The sequence below is a fragment of the Cyanistes caeruleus genome, chromosome 1 (assembly GCF_971803275.1).
Source record: "Cyanistes caeruleus chromosome 1, bCyaCae1.hap1.1, whole genome shotgun sequence".
Lineage (NCBI taxonomy): Eukaryota > Metazoa > Chordata > Aves > Passeriformes > Paridae > Cyanistes > Cyanistes caeruleus.
Genome location: NC_141701.1, coordinates 117,651,061 through 117,669,342, shown reverse-complemented (window position 1 = coordinate 117,669,342; position 18,282 = coordinate 117,651,061). Strand labels below are relative to the sequence as shown.

Below are 18,282 nucleotides of genomic sequence, written 5' to 3'. Positions count from 1 at the left end.
TAACAGCACAGTATTTTATAATTGTTGAAAGGTCAAAGAAAGAAACATGCACCATTCTGGTACCCATGACACACAAATAATGGATATGTTAGAGTCTCTTATCTGTACATGACCAATGTGTTTGGATAGCTTGTAGATGTCTGGTGACCCTGTTTCCTGAATAATTTACCCCAAAAGAACAATTTCTAGCCATAAACAATTCCCATAGAAAGTATAAAGTGGACTGCATGCTCCACCCAAAAACCAATCACCCATCCTTCAGCAAGTGCATTTTGTATCTCCAGTATTTCTAAATAAGGACGTGCATCATTTTTGTATTGGCGCAAAAGCAAAACAAGGTTTATCAGCTACCATGGTTTTCAGTTTCTAAACTAAACCACTCTAAATCATCATCTTCACAGCCACTTCAAGGAAGAGGTAAGGAAGAGAGGGGGATGCAAGAAAGAGGTAAGGAAGAGAGGGGGGAAACCAACACTTTTCTCCAGGACATATGCCAGCACACTTCCCTCTAATAGTATGATTTGCATTAAATTTTCTCTAGTTTGATTCCATGACAGGCCAGTCAACAGGAACAACCACTTGACATATAACACCGTAAAGGATCAGATGACTGGACAGATCTGGAGCCTGATCTTCACACAGGCCCCAAATTATAGAAGGATTTATACACCACAAAGTAGCTTGGCCTCCAGATTTCTAGCATGTGATGTTGAAGAACTAAGAGAAGATGCAGCTCTCCAAAACTGAAAAAACTGGTACCAGAAGTACAAAACAGAACCGACTTTTTAATTATTATAATTATTATTATTATTATTAACAGAAAACATTTAACAAGATGATTAAAGAGGTATAAAATCCACTTGACCTTCAGTTAGAGATCCTTAGGGCAGCCAGGTGGGTACACAGCAAGCTCACTACCTCAGACATGAGGAGGGCAGACTTTAGTGTGTTCAAGGACCCCCTTAGTAGAGTGCCACAGGATAGAGCCCTAGAGGGAAGAGGAGCCTAAGAGAGCTGGATGATTTTCAAAGATTGTCTGTTTCAGGTTCAAGAGCAATATATCCCTACAAAGTTCAGGAAATAGTGAAGAACGCCAGAAGGCGTGCATGGATGAACAAGGAGCTCCTGGACAAACACAAACAGCTTACAGAGGGTGGAAGCATGGACAGATAGCCTGGGAGAAATACACACAAATTGTCCAAACAGCCAGGGATCTGCTTAGGAAAGCTGAAGTACTGAAAGAGGCAAATCTCTATCCAAGGGCATTAAGGGTAAAAAAATAAAACTCCTTTAGGTACATCATCAATAGAAGAAAGACTGAGAAAAACATAGGTCTTCTCAGGAAGGATACAGAAGACCTGGTTCCCCAGGATGTGAAGAAGGCTGAGGGACTCAGTGACTATTTCGTCTTGGTCTTTACCAGCAAGTGCTCCAGCCACACTGCCCTATTTGCAGAAGGTGAAAACAGGAACTGGGAACAAGAACAATCTCCCTCTGTAGGAGAAGGTCAAGTTCAAGACCATCTAAAGAACCTGAAGGGGCAAAAGTCCATGGAACCTAGTAAGATATATCCATGGGTCCTGAGGCAACTGCTCAAGGAAGTGGCTAGCTAATCCATCATATTTGAGAAGTCACAGCAGTCTCATGAAGTTCTCACTGACAGGAAAATGGGGAATATAATTCCCATTTAAACAAAAGGAAATAAGGAAGCCCCAGGCAACTACAGGCTGGTCAGTTTCACCTTAGTGCCGAGCAAGATCATGGAACAGATCTTCTTAACTTTTTTAAACTATGCTAAGGCACATGGAAAATAAGGTGGTGACTTGTGACAGTTAGCACGGGCTTCACTAAAGGCAAATCATGCCTGAGAAATTTGCTGGCTTTCTATGACAGGGTTGCAACAGCGGTAGATGAGAGAAGGGCAACAGACATCACCCACCTGGACTTGTGAAAAGCATGACACTGTCCTGCATGATATTCTTGGCTTTAAATCGGACAGACATGGATTTGATGGATGGACCACACAGAGGATAAAATACTGGCTTGAGGGCCTTGCTCAAAGAGCTGCAGTCAGAAGCTCAATGTCCAAGTGGAGAACAGTGATGAGTGATGTTCCTTAGGGGTCAGGCTGGTCCTTTTTAACATTTTTGTCAGTGACATGGACAGTGGGGTCAAGTGCACCCTCAGCAAGTTTGCCACCAATACCAAGATGCGTGGGGTGTGACGTGTGGGTACGCTGAAAGGATGCCATCCAGAGGGAGCTTAATGGGCTTGAGAGGTGGGTCTGTGTGAACCTCATGTGGTTCTACACAGCCAAGTGCAAAGTCCTGTTTGTGGGTTGGGGCAATCCCAAACACAAGTACAGACTGGGCTGAAAATGGATGGAGGGTAACCCTGTGGAGAAGGACCCGGGTGTGTCAGTGGACAATTGTCACCCAGCAGTGTGTGCTTGCAGCAGAGAGAGCCAAATATGTCCTGGGCTGCATCAAAAGCTGTGTGGCCAGCAGCCCAAGGGAGGTGATTCTCCCACTCTGTTCTGCTCTAGTGAGACCCCACCTGAAGTGCTGTGTCTTGTTCTGGGGCCCCCAGCACAACAAAGACTTTAATTGTTGGAACGAGCCCTAGGGAGAGCCATTAAGTTGATCACAGAGGATAGCAGCACCTCTCCTACAAGCGCAGGCTGAGAGAGCTGGGTTTGCTCAGCCTGAAGAAGAGAAGGCTCCAGGGAGACCTTAGAACAGCCTTCCAGGACCTAAAGGGGGCCTTGAAGAAAGCTGGAAAGAAGCTTTTCACAAGAGTATGGAGTGACAGGACAAGGAGGAATGGCCTTAAACTAGGTAAGTTCAGATTAGGTATTAGGAAAAAAATTATTTTCTATCAGGGTGGTGAGGTACAGATTTCTGAGAGAGGCTGTGGACTCCCCATCCCTGGGAGGTATTCAAGACCTGGCTGGCTGGAGCTCTGAGCAACCTGGTCTAGTGGGAGGTGTCCCTGCCCATGGAAGGGGTATTGGAACTGGATGAACTCTTAGATCCCTTCCAAATCAAACCATTCTATATAGGGAAAGAGACCAATGGATTCCTCTCTTCTTGGGGAAAATAAGGAAAGTTATTTGGAACACTTCAACAATACTATGAACGATTTTACTCCTGGAAATCAGTGAAAATATAGCCATTTTTCTCCCTGCAAGGACTAACTTAAAGCATACCCCTCAGAAAGGTACAATGTCACAGGTCCCCACTGGGCTTCACCACACAGCACCAAATCAGGATGCAAAGGTTGACTCCATAGACGGATGGGGGCAGGCAGAGATTCTGCAAACCTCAGCATATTCCCTACTAAGGGATGCTTACTTTCAATCTAATTACAGTCCTGTATCAGCAAACTGAAGCACCTCTGGGTTTTGGGGGTTTTGCTGGTTCTACTTTTTTTGTATGTATTTTTGGTTGGATTTTTTTAAGGTTTCTACCAGTTACAGGGTTTTCTAAGTATTAACAAAATTGTTTCGATTCAAGAAGAAAAAACCCCAAATTACTCACGCTAGCTGGAAGTTAGGAACTTCTCATATATTCAAGTGTGTAGCAGCTGCACAGCTTCTCAGTGAAAATTAATGTTTCTGAGGGTAGGGCAGGGGAGGCAGACAAGAACAAAAGAACAAAAAACCAGTACAATGATAATACCCAGCACTTATACACATCTTGATCTTCTTAATCATTACGCTACTTGACCCAAATTTATGTGTAAAGTTTACAAATTTCTGGACAAGGAGATGCAAAAAGATGCACCTTCTTCCTCAATGATAGCAGAGGAAATTGTAACGAAGAATTACTTATAGAGGAAGCTTCTGAAAATACCAGTCACAGCCCAAAAAAAATTAGCTACATAAATTGAACAGTTTGGGGAGGTTATTCTAACCATGATCTTAAAGAGTTCTGTGTGCCATTTCTTTCTTGATGCTGAGCATGAGCTTGGCGATCTATTCAGATGAAATTCTGAACATAATTTACCTTGAAATCCTGGAAAGACATAATCATCCTAACCATATAGTAAACATCACAAACTGAACACCTCTGTGCAAATCATAACTACAGAAACATCCAGACAAAACAAAAGAATATAGTGGAACCATCTGAAGTCCCTACTAGTCTGAACAGGAATGTGTCTTTCAAAAGAGGTCTTTAAGCAAACAATTTTGCTGCAAATGCTGCAAGTATAGTCAGGAGTACCCACAAGCAACACTTACCAACCAAAGACACTCTCAATCTCTGTGAGTTAAGAGTCTTGCTGAGCATCACTCACAAGGGAGATGGCTTCCACTGCACTCCAACTGGGGAGCCCCCAGCAGCCAAACCAGGCCCTGTATGGACAGGGCCAGAAGTATTCTATTTACTGGGGACATGGACTGCCAGGCTGTCCAAGGTCCCAATAGAGACCAGTTTAACAGAGACGAGGGTGAGATCAGCTCTCAGTGGGCTGTGAAAAGCAAACAACTACTACTTACTTCAGTTTTATAAACAGACTTGCCCATATGGAGCTCTAAGACAAATCACAGCTTTTGGGTTTGATTTTGAAAGTCACATGTTTAAGCAGCAGAAATGAAGAAAGAAAGGGTTACTGTATAAGCATGAAAGGCTAAGTGAGGTTCATGTCTCACACCACTGAAGCAAAAACTTCCAGCAACTGAAACTACCATTTCATGACAATCTTCCTCATCCAGTACAAGAAAGTTATTGAGGCTGGAGAGAGAAATACTGAAACCACTTCCTCTTACATCCAGCAACAATTGCTCTGCTTAGAAATCTATCATACTATCATGAACTTTTAGAATGCAAAGTTCTACCAAAATTGTTCTAATATCATTGTTACTGCTCCCAAAATCTGGTGCTTTCAAACCAAGATAATATGAACAATGCATCTTTTCATTATTGGCAAGAAGTATTACTGCTGTTTGTTTCGACACAGTCTACATCACAGTCTACATGGAGTTGGTATGTGGAACAGGGTAAGAACATGCTAAGTGACAACAGCTTCCGATTTTCTAACCTGGTGGTAGCAACACAGAAAAAAACCACATGTAAGTGCTACTTCTTTCAAAGTAGAAGTCTTCTTCAATAAAGAACCAGCACAGTAAAAAAAAATAAAATAATTAGAACCCATAAATATGCAGTCTGTTGGTGAAAAATGACCTTCTCAGCTTTTATTAGCAGTAATAATCTGAAATTATGAACACTGGTTTCTCAGGTAAATTTACTTTTTAAGTCAAGCATTAAAAACTAATACACTTTTTCAAAAATCCAGAATAATCTACAGATAACCAGTTCTTCCTCAATAGACGAGAAAAAGATGGGATTGACATCTTCTCTAAGCTCTTATGATTTTTTCACTATCACTAAGGTTTCACAGATTTCATAAGGTTCTCTAAGGTTTACATAACTTTCCCTCCAAAAGCGTTTCAGCTTAGCAAGAGGAATCAACAAAAAATAGCAGAACAGCTACAAAGTGTTTTGGCCCACATCAAGAGCAAAGCAACTACTTCTTTGAGACCTATATAAAAAAAATTTACAGAAAACCTGTGCAAGTTGGGAAGAACAGTGGCTTCATACCACTAAAGCAGTTATGCAAGCAAACTCTAATTTAGACTTTTGTCAACAGGGAGTACTTTGTTCAGAATCCATGGATACTACACTGGCAATAGTAGCACAAGATAATTTCCTCTAGGGAGATTCTAGCCCTAGGGGACAGCTTGACAGTAATGTTCTTTTTACAGTCTCAAAACTACTTCTAAGTGTAAAAAGTCTTGATCTATTTTCCCATATTAGGAGGAAGAGAGGAAATAGCTGAACTAGTCTAAAGCAGAAAGCAATAGACCAGTCAAGAGTCACTGTCATGGTTAAACAGGAAAACATGCTTCAGTTAAAAAAATTAAAAAAAAAATAAATCTATAATTTCAAGTGAAATGATGAGTTTAGTCTTGAAACTGGGACATATAAAACATAGTTCAGAATCTGAAGCAAAAAATCCCCAATATATAAGAAATTACAGCAAATGCAACTTCAGGTACAAAGCTAAAACACACCTCGGGCACTAAAGCAACAATGGAAATCTACTTGTGCTCTCCTAAAGGCTTCCATCACCAGTGACCTGCTCCATCAACCCAAACCAATTTTTCTCATGACCTTCTACAATCCAGGTACTATCAAAATAAAAACAGTTAACAAAAAAAGTGCTGCCACAAACCAGATGACCTCATAATAAGTTTACTTGTTAAATTACAGGCATCGCATCCTGACAAGTTTCACTCTTTTTTTGCTTATCCATTTTATTTACATGTCAGCATAGGTTGCTACAGTAGTTACATTTGTCCAGACACACAAAGGACAGAAACACCACACACAAAACATTGGCTCAAGGTACTCGGTGTACTGGTATTGGCTGGGAGAGAGGTTAATTTTCTTCACAGTAGCTGAATGGGGCTGTGTTTTAGATTTGTGATGAAAACAATATTAATAACACAGGGTTGTTTTAGTTATTGCTGAGCTGTGCTTGAACAGCACCAAGGCCTTTTCTGCTTCTCACAATGCCCCACCAGCAAGCAGGCTGGTGATCTGAAAGCTAGAAGGGACAGAGCTGGGACAGCTGACCCCAACTGACCCAAGAGATATCCCATGCCATATGAGATCACTCAGCATATAAAGATGAGCGACGGTGGACGAAGAGAGGAGTGTTTGGAGTGATGGCATCTTCCTAAGTCATCATTATGTGAGATGGGGCCCTGCTTTCCTGGAGATGGCTCAACTCCTGCCTGCCCATGGAAAACAGTGAATGAAGTGGTGAATGAACTCCTTGTTTTGCTTTGCTTGCATGCACAGTTTTTGCTTTCCCTATTGAACTGGCTTTATCTCAACCCACGATTTTTCTCATGTTTATGTTTCTGATTCTCTCCCCCACTGCACTGGTGAGGAATGAGCAAGTGCCTGCATGGGCCTAAGCTGCCCACCAGGATCAAACCAAGCTAGAAAAATGGCAGAATGAAGGTAACATACAACCTTGATATATCTACCTTAAACAGAATAAAGACAGTGCTTAATTACACATCCCTACTACTTTGAAGTTAGGAGGATAAGTGTTTTTTAATTAAGAAGTTCATCCACATTACCAGCTCTAAACATTTTGGATATTCCTTTATAGATTAGTTCTGTAACGGGGAATCAATGAAACTTACGTCATAGAACACACGGTGGATTTCATTAAATTTACTTATTTTGCTATTTTAATAAATAACACAAGCAGTTGAAGAACATTAGGAGAACAAGGAAATACACAACAGGAAACAGAGTACTTAATGAAATTATACAGAAGTGTCTTACCCTGTAAAATGCCATGTGACTGCAGTAGCCTTTATGCATCATGAGACAGGAGCACTTATATTGGAGTTGAAATGGCCACAGGCAAAATTAATTCCTAATTTACAGGAAAAAAAAATTCAGAACTGAAATCCTCTTTCACTAGGTTTAAATAAAAACCAATATATCACATGCTGGATATATTTTACAGGAACAATTACTGTCACCTCAGAAGGAAATGTTTTAAGTATGCTAAAACTGTTGAGATAGGTAATTATTTTCTTTTGCAAAATAAGAAGCACAGCTGGCATATTGATAAGCCAATACTTCAGGACAGAAGAACTGGCAGCATAGTCAGCAACATGTGACATTTCCTGTGCCAGAGAGGAGATCTCTGGAAGCTTCAGTGTATTTATATAAACAGTTTCAGTCTTTACTGCTACTAGGTTTTTACTGACGGATTTCCTCTCTGTGGACCAAAACAAGTGAATCATTATTTTCCTCTCCTCTATTACACATCATATTTACAAAGAAAGCCTAGCTTTCACAGATGCCTCCTTTCCACCTGAGGAAGGGCAAAAGGGGAGAGCAGGGAACAAACCTCAAAAGATTAAGTTTTCATCATTAAGAGGGGGTATAGAATGCAAATTGCAAGGTAACAGCTGTGGTAAGCAGGTACAGAACAATCCCAAATAAGTGTATGATTACAACATTGTTTAGATGAGTCTTAATGATAAATTAATTACTCAGGTCAAAAAACAATCCTCAGTCACCTTTCTAAATTGGGCAAAGTAGCATGTGACATATTCAGCCCCAGCAGAGCTAAGAACAAATAGGGACTACTGCTGTAGTTATATGTCTCCCCAGTGTTTTCTTTGTGCTGTCACTGCATTTACCTTACTGTCCCATAGGCTGACCTATAGAGAACAACTAGCAGAAAGCTAAAACTGTTTTTTGCTACTTCAGCCGCCAAACTTGCCTGCTGTAAGATCTGCCGAAAAACAAGAGAACAGCTAAGAAACTCCCAAGGGAGGGGTATGATGGGAGACTACCTTTTCTAGCAAGAGCTTGTAGTTTGAAGTCTTTTTCAAAACAGCACTTAGGATGGATTTGCTAATCTGGGCAGACGTACCTTGGCTACTAGTCTCATCTACAAATCAGACCTTTAATCACGTTCCCAAATAGTGCTGTAAAAAGTCTTAAATGTCTTAACTTTCTTAGAAACAAAGTATAATTTTGCTGCTCAGCAATTTTTATAGTACTCAAGTCTGTAAGAATCAGAAGATAAAGAGTATAAACCATCAGTGGCAGTGCATCATCTTTTCTTTAACTTCTGCACCCCACCATCATTTCTGTCCACACACAGTGCCCAGCAGGTCAAGCAGACAGCACACCTCAGCTATGTGAGCTGGAGAGATGTGAGGTCACCCGCAGTATCCCATGACACTCCACTCCACCTGCAACACTCTCCCCTTAGACACACCAACATCCTTTATCTTACCAAGCAAACTTTTGCATAGATTAGCACAGGGAAATATTTCGAACACTTGGAATATTGCTCAGAATATTGGTTTAGTATACTGAATATTTTTATAAGCTTGTTCATCAAAAGTTACCCTGAAATGTCTAAATGTAGGATTCAAACATTACTTCTATAATACATTTTGATCTGCCATCAGATATTTTTTGATCTCAGCATTTTTATACTTGATGTTTATGTTCAGATGTGTGCTTACATTGTATTGTTTTGGACTGAAGATTATTTTCAATCATGGAATCTTAGGATGGGTGAGGTTGGAAGGGATCACAATGGGTGATCTGGTCCAACCTCCCTGCTCAAGCAGAGTCATCCTAGAGCACAGGGCACAGGATAGCATCCAGATGATTCTTGAGTATCTCCAGTGACAGAGACTCTGCAATAGTTTATAGAATCCAGAATATCTAAACTGAACAGCAGAAAGATGGTGGGGTAGAAAAACTTAGTTTTAACAGTTACTTTATCCCATTAATTTTCAATCAGACTTTCCAAGAAGTCATGTTATTCTGAAAAATAATACGGAATATTATTGTACATGCAAATGTACCAGGAGTGCAAAGTAATATTCTAACTTTTTCAGTTTGAAAGAAAGAAAAGAGAGTGGTTAGTGGAAATCACTCTTTAAAAAAACCAAAACCAAAAACAACAGCAGCAATACCAAGCCTTGTCACTTGGTGGCAGCACATCAAAGAAAACCAAAACACTTGAGCAAGACCAAAAAATTTCTTTCCTGCGAGCACGTGATACTAATTTAATATCTCTCCTACAAGTGCCAGAATTCCTGGAAGGATCTAGTCACTTCACATATTTAAGGTAAGCACCTAAATTTTTAAGACTGGATTTCACATTCAAGGGGATGCTAAAGGCTCAAAATTAAGAGCTTTATTTCAGTCTTTTTGACATGCTTAGAGGTTCACATACCTTCACCAAAATTGCCAGAAATTTGCTAGATAGTGTAAGGTGCCAGACAGGTGCAAGGCTGAGCAAGCAAACAGAAGCAATACTTGAAAACTTGACATCCCAGCAGTTCCTAATATAAGGTCCCTAAAATAAGGGAGTCTGAGTCAGATGCACCATCGATTTGGATTTCATGCCATCAGAAAAGGCCTGACTACACACCAGAAAACTCATTACCATCCTACATCTCTTCCACCAGCTGAAACTCTTGCCAGCGTCACACGTGAAAGGCAACACTGCACACAGTAAGTACCCAACAGTGCTATTGTTGTCAGTGACAATGAACAAGAACTGAGAGTCTTTACCCATTTAAATAATTGATGTTAAGCAAAGGTTAGATTTAATTAAATTAGTAATATTTAATAATAATTAAATAATTTAGCAAACACTTTCAGGAAACATTTGAAACTACTACGGAAGCACAAAAGAGATGCAATGAGAACACAAAGATCTGCTGAGTTCTCCTCTGAGTAATGTTCTAGCAAAGGGTCATTTATCAGAGGGGCAACAGGATCGCTATCTTTTCTCTCAAACTGGTCTTCTACACACAAATGTACAAAGACATACAAACTATACAATGTCTTGTTCCTGTAACCACATGATTAACAGCTTTGTTTTGCATTATTTGTAATCTAGATGCCAAATTTACAAATAAAATATTACCATAGGCTATCACATCATTAACATACAAGTTCCAATGACAGTTCTATTTCCTGTACATTAGATCTTTATTAGTATAACTACAAGATTTAAAACACGGTCATTTCTTAATAACAATCCCATACAAAAGCAACTAGTAAAGTCTTTGTAGCACTGGGAGTATTTTGTACCAAACATAAAATGATATTATCCAAACAATTGACTTCTGGAACAAAGAATTAGGGCTTAAAAGAGCAGAGTATTCATATGCAAGCTTCAGGGAGATAAAGTCACCAGTTTAAGCCAAGCATTAGGAAGTAAGTATGACTTGTACCACAGAAGAGTGACTGCAATAAAAATACTACATAAATTCAAGTAGAGAAGATAAGTTCTCCCTCCTTTCCTCCTACCTAACCAAATAGCTTACTGTTGTCTAGTATACATGCAGTCTGGTAGGCCCTTCAGTTTTATCAGCTTCATTAAAACTGCACTTTCAGTGGGCCACACATGAAACAACAGCTTAATCCAGCATCACAGCAAGAAGATAAAATGGAGACCAAAGGAGAGAGATGAAAGCGAACACAGAAGGCAAGAGAAACACAGCAGTTTGCCATCAGAGGGAGTACAAGCCTTAAATAAGAGTGTTCAGCTTCCACGTGGGATCAGACACACACTTCTGTGATTATGAACACCTACACAGATTTAAGGGAGGGCTAGTCCTCAAAATTCTTGTTGAGAAACAGCATATATGTGAAAGAGCTGTAGGAAAACAAAGCTTTTGTTGAAAAACAGAGCTGCTATACTATTTTTACAAGTAGAAAGACATAGCCATGGGACAATGAAAAACAATTTCAAAGTTCTGCCCATGTATCTTACTAATATTAAAAAAAACCAAAAAAGTTAGGAAAATGCACTCCTGATCCTTTTTTTCAGTAAACTTACTGCCTTCAAAACAAAAAAAACAAAAACAAACACAAAAAAAAACCAAAAACAAAAAAAAAAGCATTCTATATCACAACATGGAACCTGATTCTGGGCCTGACCGAAATGAAAAGGGAAACGCCAAACAAATAAGGCACATTTATCAATACATATATCAACCTGCACTTTATCCCAAATTCTCAGCTCCGCTTTGGTGCTGTTCAGTGCCAAGCGTGCCTTCAACGCACTGCATGCTCCTCAACATTGCCTGTAAGAGCAGATCCTCAGCTGAGGCATGGAGAAAAGAGAGGTGAATTATTTTGTGTAAAAAGAAATATTATTCCACCACTACCACCACCACACACAAGTTTCTAAGATTGCTTTTTTATCCCTGCTCCTACAGAGAAAAGATAAACCATTCAGCATATTCAAGACTGACAGACAAGGTCTTGATGAAGCGCTATCAGACCTACTGTGTTTCAGAAAGGAAAATGTTTGCCCATTTATCTGTATCCCAAGTTGCAGAATACACTAACTTCCTCATACACTAGGAAAAAACACTTCTCTATATTCCAGAGGTACTGAAAAAGTAGCAGAGTAGGTCTACAGTACCTCAGTGTATTTTCTACATTCAAACAATGGAACCATTAATTTGCTCATCTTCATTTTTCCTATTTAAAAGTGGTCTCAGCAAAATCAACAGAGGTCTGGCATCTTTTAAAAATAGCGTCAATTACATTTTAGATAGGAGAAAAAACAGACTGCTTCCCTGATTTTAAAAGGAAGGTGAACTAAAACCTGATTGAATCATAACAAAATAACACTCGTTGGGGTGGTGAGAGGGAAACACTCTTTTTCACAGGAATCAAAAGCTGGAGGCACATACTTGGTGTTAAGTATGTCGCCTGCTAAGGACAAGTGTAAATGAGTCATACCATCTGTACTCACATTCAAATGATAGTCTGGCAAGATAGCAGGGATAGCACAAAGCAATATGACGCTCTGCTCTTAATACTATGGATGCAGTTAAACTGGGAAATAGAGGGAGACTTAGCAGTTAAACTAAGAACTACCTACAGTGACAGGCACTAAACACCTTATTCTCGGAATTTATAATTATTTGTAGAGTGCTACACAGAAATCTGTAGTACAGCGGTACCTACAAGCTCACATATAACAGTACTGCAGAGGCTGATTAATGCTGTATTTCACATTAATATTTCTATCTCACAGAATAATGCAGAGATGCTCAAAGTATAAATAGATTGGAGCAAGAAGTCATTGTGGAACATCAATAATTCAGAGAGAAGCTATTAAAGATAACAATTTGTTATAGAGACAAGACCAAATGCATTGACTAAGAAAACAACAACATGAAAACAACAGAATCAACACTGACAAGCAGCCTTCTGAAGCAAGGTGTGCTGAGTGGAGTAAAAGCAATAACCACATTGGAAGAAACAAGGGGCTCACAAAGATGCAGTGGGAGACTAATCTCAAAGGAAAGGTGGGGGAAGTCTCATCCAAAGATGACTTGTGGCAGTATCTGAGGGAGCCATCACCATCACCTGGAGCAACATGCCACAGAAAGCTGCTATTCCCAAAACATTGGGTGGGTGGGGGGACCCAAACCATAACCAAGGCTTATCATGAAATAAATTACTCATACTGGAAAAATGTGCCAAGTTCAGGGTTTTTTCAGTATTCTTTTAAAAAGTCCTGGAAAGTCAAACTATGTGGAAGGCTAAGGTTACCAACATTATTTCAGTGGTAATAAAAGCAATACATTTTAAAGTACAAAATTAAGCTTTACTTTGGATCTCATATAATTTAACATATATAGCACCAAACCCTCCATCTTTTAAATCTGAGAGTCAGTGGTACCAAATGATGCTGAAGACTGTTTCAATGTAGCATAAACACAGAGTTTATGGTTACATATAAACTGGAGTACTTATAGGAAGGACTACAAGTTCTTCCCAAAATATTCCTGGATATCTTGGGGGCTGGAAGGAGAACAGACATTCATCTGCTGCTCCAAATCCTTGTGATGATTTGTTTATAACAAGCTTTGAGGAGCATGAAATGTACAAATCATTTAAAATGGCATCTCACTTTCTCCTTGTTTTCATGCCTTCATCTTTAATTATATGAGAAAACTGTTTACGATCTTAAAAAAAGATCACCGATGCACTTATCTTGGTTTACTAACTTGATCCTCTAATTTTTTTGCTGGTTAAAATCAGGCATATTATTTCAGAGCATTCTAGATGTTAAATTAACAGCATTTACAACTCCCAGCAGGTTTAGCAGCAGCAGATATTCACAAGGATGTCTGCCCCTAATAATCACAGTTCACAAGTAGGTACACTAACAAAATCAATAACATTAACATACACAAGCAGATGTGAGCTGAGCTGATTTGAGAGGAAGGAGGAGGATTTGAGGGAGTAGGAGGGTGCTATCCCTTACTATTTCCTCAGTGACTACTGTTTACCAAGGACAACCACGTGGAGGAGCTTCACAGACAAACAAAGCAGTAATTCAAGCTGTTTCATTATGAATCAACAGAACTGTCAGAGATCATGGCAAAAGTATTAGACCATTTTTAAATAGAAGTAAATTAAAAAACAGATTTAATAGTTCTCCTGATGTTGAATCTGACTCTGTGATTTACTATTCAGATAAAAGCTTTGAGCTTGAACAGCTCCCTGGCATAAAACAAGAGGTGAAATAATGAACTGACAAGCCAGAAGACTTGTGAACCTATGAAATATCCTAAATGACATAAGTGAAAGCACGTGTTGATCCTCTGATGTTCACACCACTGTTAAAAATGAAAAATGATCAAAGCAGAAGAGGAGTAAGTACCTCTAACAAATCCAGAAACCTTTATGTACATGTTATTTCAGCATGTGTGCACGTATCATTTCAAACAATAACTACTTATACAAAAAGCCATATAAACATCAAAAATTCTTACGATATACTTGGAAATGACACACCTTAAAAAAAAACAACAAACTATTGCAACTCATATGTCACTTCATTTTCACTTTTACAGTTCTTTAAACACTTCAGAGATAATTTTCAGTTAAAAATTTGAGAAGGCAAAGCAAGCAGAAGATGAATTCTTTTCAAACTTAACATCAAAAGGACAGATAGACAATAGCATTGCTCCTCAAGCTGAGGGAAGAAAACTTTACATTTCACACATCTTTTAGCGAGGTAATTATCTGGATAAAAATAAGGTAGTGTGCTATGAGTCACAGCAGTTCATACATAAATCAACCCATTAAGAAACTTCACAACCAGGACAGACTTCTTCAGAACCTACAGTTACTCTTCAGAAACACTGTATATAAGACCAGAAAAGGGTAATGCTTTCCAATCTGAACAGATGCCTGTCACATTCAAAGAGAAATACAAATCAAGAAGTGATGTTCATAGACATGAAAATCAGAAGAAAGCACAGGTTAGGAGCTATTTGAGTCTATGTTTGTCCATAGCAGGTTACCTCTCCAAGTCTACAGTCCAGCTTCACAGAAACCTCTGTGCTTAAAACACACAAGATGACTGAAGAATTAAAACCCTCAGATTATGACTGTGGAACAGAGACTTTCTAGTATACAGCTGTGACATATTTCAGACCATCTATGAGAAGACAGCAGTTAAAAATGGATATTGGGTAGAGGGAGAAAAGAACTGCAAACTTTAGGTATCTGCCAAGGCAAAAAGATTAGACTTGATCAATATTTATAGGATAGCAGGGTGGCAGTTTGTGAGGTAACCTTTTACCAGCACACCACCTTTAAGAAGCTGTTTCTTGATTCATGGGTTTTAATCATTATTATTTAATTTTCATGCACATGAATTTTAACATTTCTACTCTACCTCATACAAGGGTAGAAAAAACAGGAAGCATTAGGAGTATTTTAGAAAAGTACATATCCATCAGATGGGTATTATCAGAATGATAAAACCTAAATACTATTTCAAACAAAAAAGTATGCATTTGCAAAATTAAGTTACAGGCATAAAAAACAATGCATACATTCAGCTCAGGCACTGACAGGAACAAACCATCGTAAGTAAAAGCTCCCTTGGAGTTGTTTCTCCCTCCCTGAAAGGAAAACATTACCTTTAAAAAGAATATTTTTAGATGAATTTTTGAAAGCAAAAACAGAAGTACATCCAAATGGCCTCACTGGATCTTTAATAAGGAAGTGCCATAATACAGAGGGAATATCTGTGTATGCAGTCATTTCTCTATTCCCAGGGCCAGCATGCAAATAGCAATTGTCTTCCTAACCCTATTGACTAGGCCTTTTAAGAAAATGATTGGAAAACAAAGTAAAATATATGGAATAAGCAGCTCATTGAATAGATTTAAGAGTTTGCAATTTCACATAAACACTAGCACACATAGGGTGCTGTTGTCTTATCAGCCTTGAGGCTATTGTAACAGGACAAAAACATGTTTTTAAAATGGGACAGAAGAGTCAGAATTCACTTAGAACAGAGGCATTCCACATAGGTCTGAACATAGGTGTCTGAACAAAGATTTAGGATTTTAACACAGCTTAATAATACAGTTTTCATTCCCCAAAATACAAAACAGTAAAAAAGAACTGGCCTGTAGTCTCAGAGACACATTTTCACATACAGCTGTAACAGCACTTCACCCTACAAGAGGCGCAAATCAGTCAATTGCAAGTCAAATACTTGAGTGAAAAACAAGATCTGCATTTTCCAGTTCACTGTAATTCCACAGGAATTATTCCAGGGAAAAGTCCAGTTGCTTGGACAGGACACACAGCCAAACATCCCCTTTATGGGCACTTGATCAATTGCTTAAATCATGACTGCTGCTTCCACATTAAGGAAAACTGGCGTTCTTACCTGCCATGCACAAGTGCCACAGCAGATTCCACTACATCAGTACAGCCTGCAAAGGGAAGAAAATCAAATACCTTTGACTGCCAGAAGTCAGTCACCTTCTCTATCTGACCTGAGGACTACTGTATATAAGACTACAGTTTTGAAGTTCATCAAGATCTGGTCATTACAGGAAAAAAAAAAAAAAAAAAGTATTGCATTTCACAGATAGTGAAACACTTCAAGGGACCAGAAGACAGGTTAACTGTTACAGCTAAATCCACTTGCATGGTGGACACAGACATCCCCAGGAAAATTAATCCCAACCAAGTAATGCCATCAATCTAAAGCAGATCACATAAACCAAACTAAGACCTTGCTCAGTTAAAGTGCCATTACTGACTGAACAGAACTCATTTCCAAAATGCATTAGCCTACCTACAATTATCTAGGTGCAATGCTCTTAAAAACAAATAAAACAAGTCAGATTTTCTTCTTGACAGACAGGAACCCAAGAATTGTGGCACATGAAAATTTCGGTTTTTCACTTCTTCAGGGTGAAGATAGGCACCAGATGGGAAAAGACTGTGAGAACACATCTCTTAGAAGACAACTGTGGGAGCTGAACTGGTTAGGTTAGAGAACACAGAGAGGGGACCTCATCAATGTTTATAAATATCCTAAAGGTGGGTGCCAAGAGGATGGTGCCAGATTCTTTTCAGTGGTGCTCAGTGACAGGACAAGGAACAGTGTCCATAAAGCAAACCACAAGAAGTTTCACCTCAACACAAGGAACGACTCATTTCCATTGAGGTGGCAGAGCACTGGAACAGGCTGCCCAGAGATGTTGTGGAGCCTCCCTCTCTGGAGACACTTAAAACTCACCTGGGTGTGTTTCTGTGTCACCTGCTCTGTGTGACCCTGCCTTGGGAGAGGACTGATCATCTCCATTAAATCTCCAGAGGTTATTTCTAAGCCTAGCGATATGAAGACAACTTTCCAAACAGAGAACAGCAAAATGATGTGCACTAAACAGGATGTAGTCTGGCACACCAAAACCAGACACAAAAGAAACCCACTATAAAATGATTATGCTAGCATCTCTCCACAATAGCAATGCAATGTTGCAGCAAAACCTCTCAGTCCTGATGGCTTAAATCCCTCCATAGAGAGAAGACAAGCAAGCTACCACTAAATAAGATCACCAGGTGTAGCAGTCTTCAGAACAGACAGCTGATTGCTTTATTAACACTTTTCAACTAATCTCTAACTGTTTTCAGAAGAAGAGCAGACCTGGGCAAATCAAAGTGAGTTATCCCAGGTTCTATTTTTGCTTTTTGGATGCACTTCAATAGCACATGACAACCTTTACACTGTATTAATTACTTCAATGCACTAATTACTTTACTTTTATTACTTTTGTTATACTTTTTAATTTGTGATTTTATCAGAGCAGCTAACAAAGACAGAAATAAAATTTCAGGTTGTTTTAATTACATATGGCACCAATTAAAATCTTCCAAAAATGTCTTGAGTTAAGTAGTTCACAGTGTTTCTTTCATATAACTACAGTTAATGAGCTGAATCAATGACTTGGGGTTGGCCACAAAGTCTGTCAAAATTTTAGGATTAGCACAGTTCTATCAGACTTCATACCAGAAGCTTTTCTTTTTCCCAGCTTCTTCTGTTTTTTCCAGTTAAGAGGAGTAATTGTAAAGAAAATACCGTTTGTTCCAGAAGAGGCAACTGTCTAATGCTGCTTTCAAACAGTGAGCTTTCACAAACTCGTTCCAAGTGCTTAGCTCATAACTTCCGTTTGTGAAGCAGTTTGAATTCAATCCTCTGGCAGCAAATATATAATACTTAAGTGTTATTTTTTATAATTCTCTGAAAGCAAGTAGATGCTATACTTCAATCTTAGCAAGTTACATTCATATCTTTTCCTAATGTAATTTTTAAATGAAAAAACTCCCTGTCCTGTTCTCTACATACTCAAGCTCGAACATT

The 18,282-nt window shown here is 39.0% G+C and overlaps 1 protein-coding gene across 12 annotated transcripts in view; it reads right to left on the bottom strand.

The window, feature by feature from the left end:
• The window catches only part of ANKRD28 (ankyrin repeat domain 28), a 120,190-nt gene that overhangs the window by 87,944 nt on the left and 13,964 nt on the right, over nt 1–18,282 (bottom strand). For 4 of the 12 annotated variants that reach the window (XR_015276900.1, XM_086852409.1, XM_086852447.1 and 1 more), the window contains exon 2: nt 7,368–7,461. The exons of 4 other annotated variants lie outside the window; for them this stretch is intronic. Coding sequence is in view for 4 of the 8 variants with exons in the window: in XM_086852409.1 (XP_086708535.1) it covers nt 7,368–7,409 (42 nt within the window). In the remaining 4 variants the exon portion in view is untranslated. Of the gene's footprint in view, nt 1–7,367; nt 7,462–16,299; nt 16,346–18,282 lie in introns of all 12 variants that reach the window. 4 more of the 12 variants (XM_086852420.1, XM_086852458.1, XM_086852482.1 and 1 more) reach the window with 2 other exon arrangements.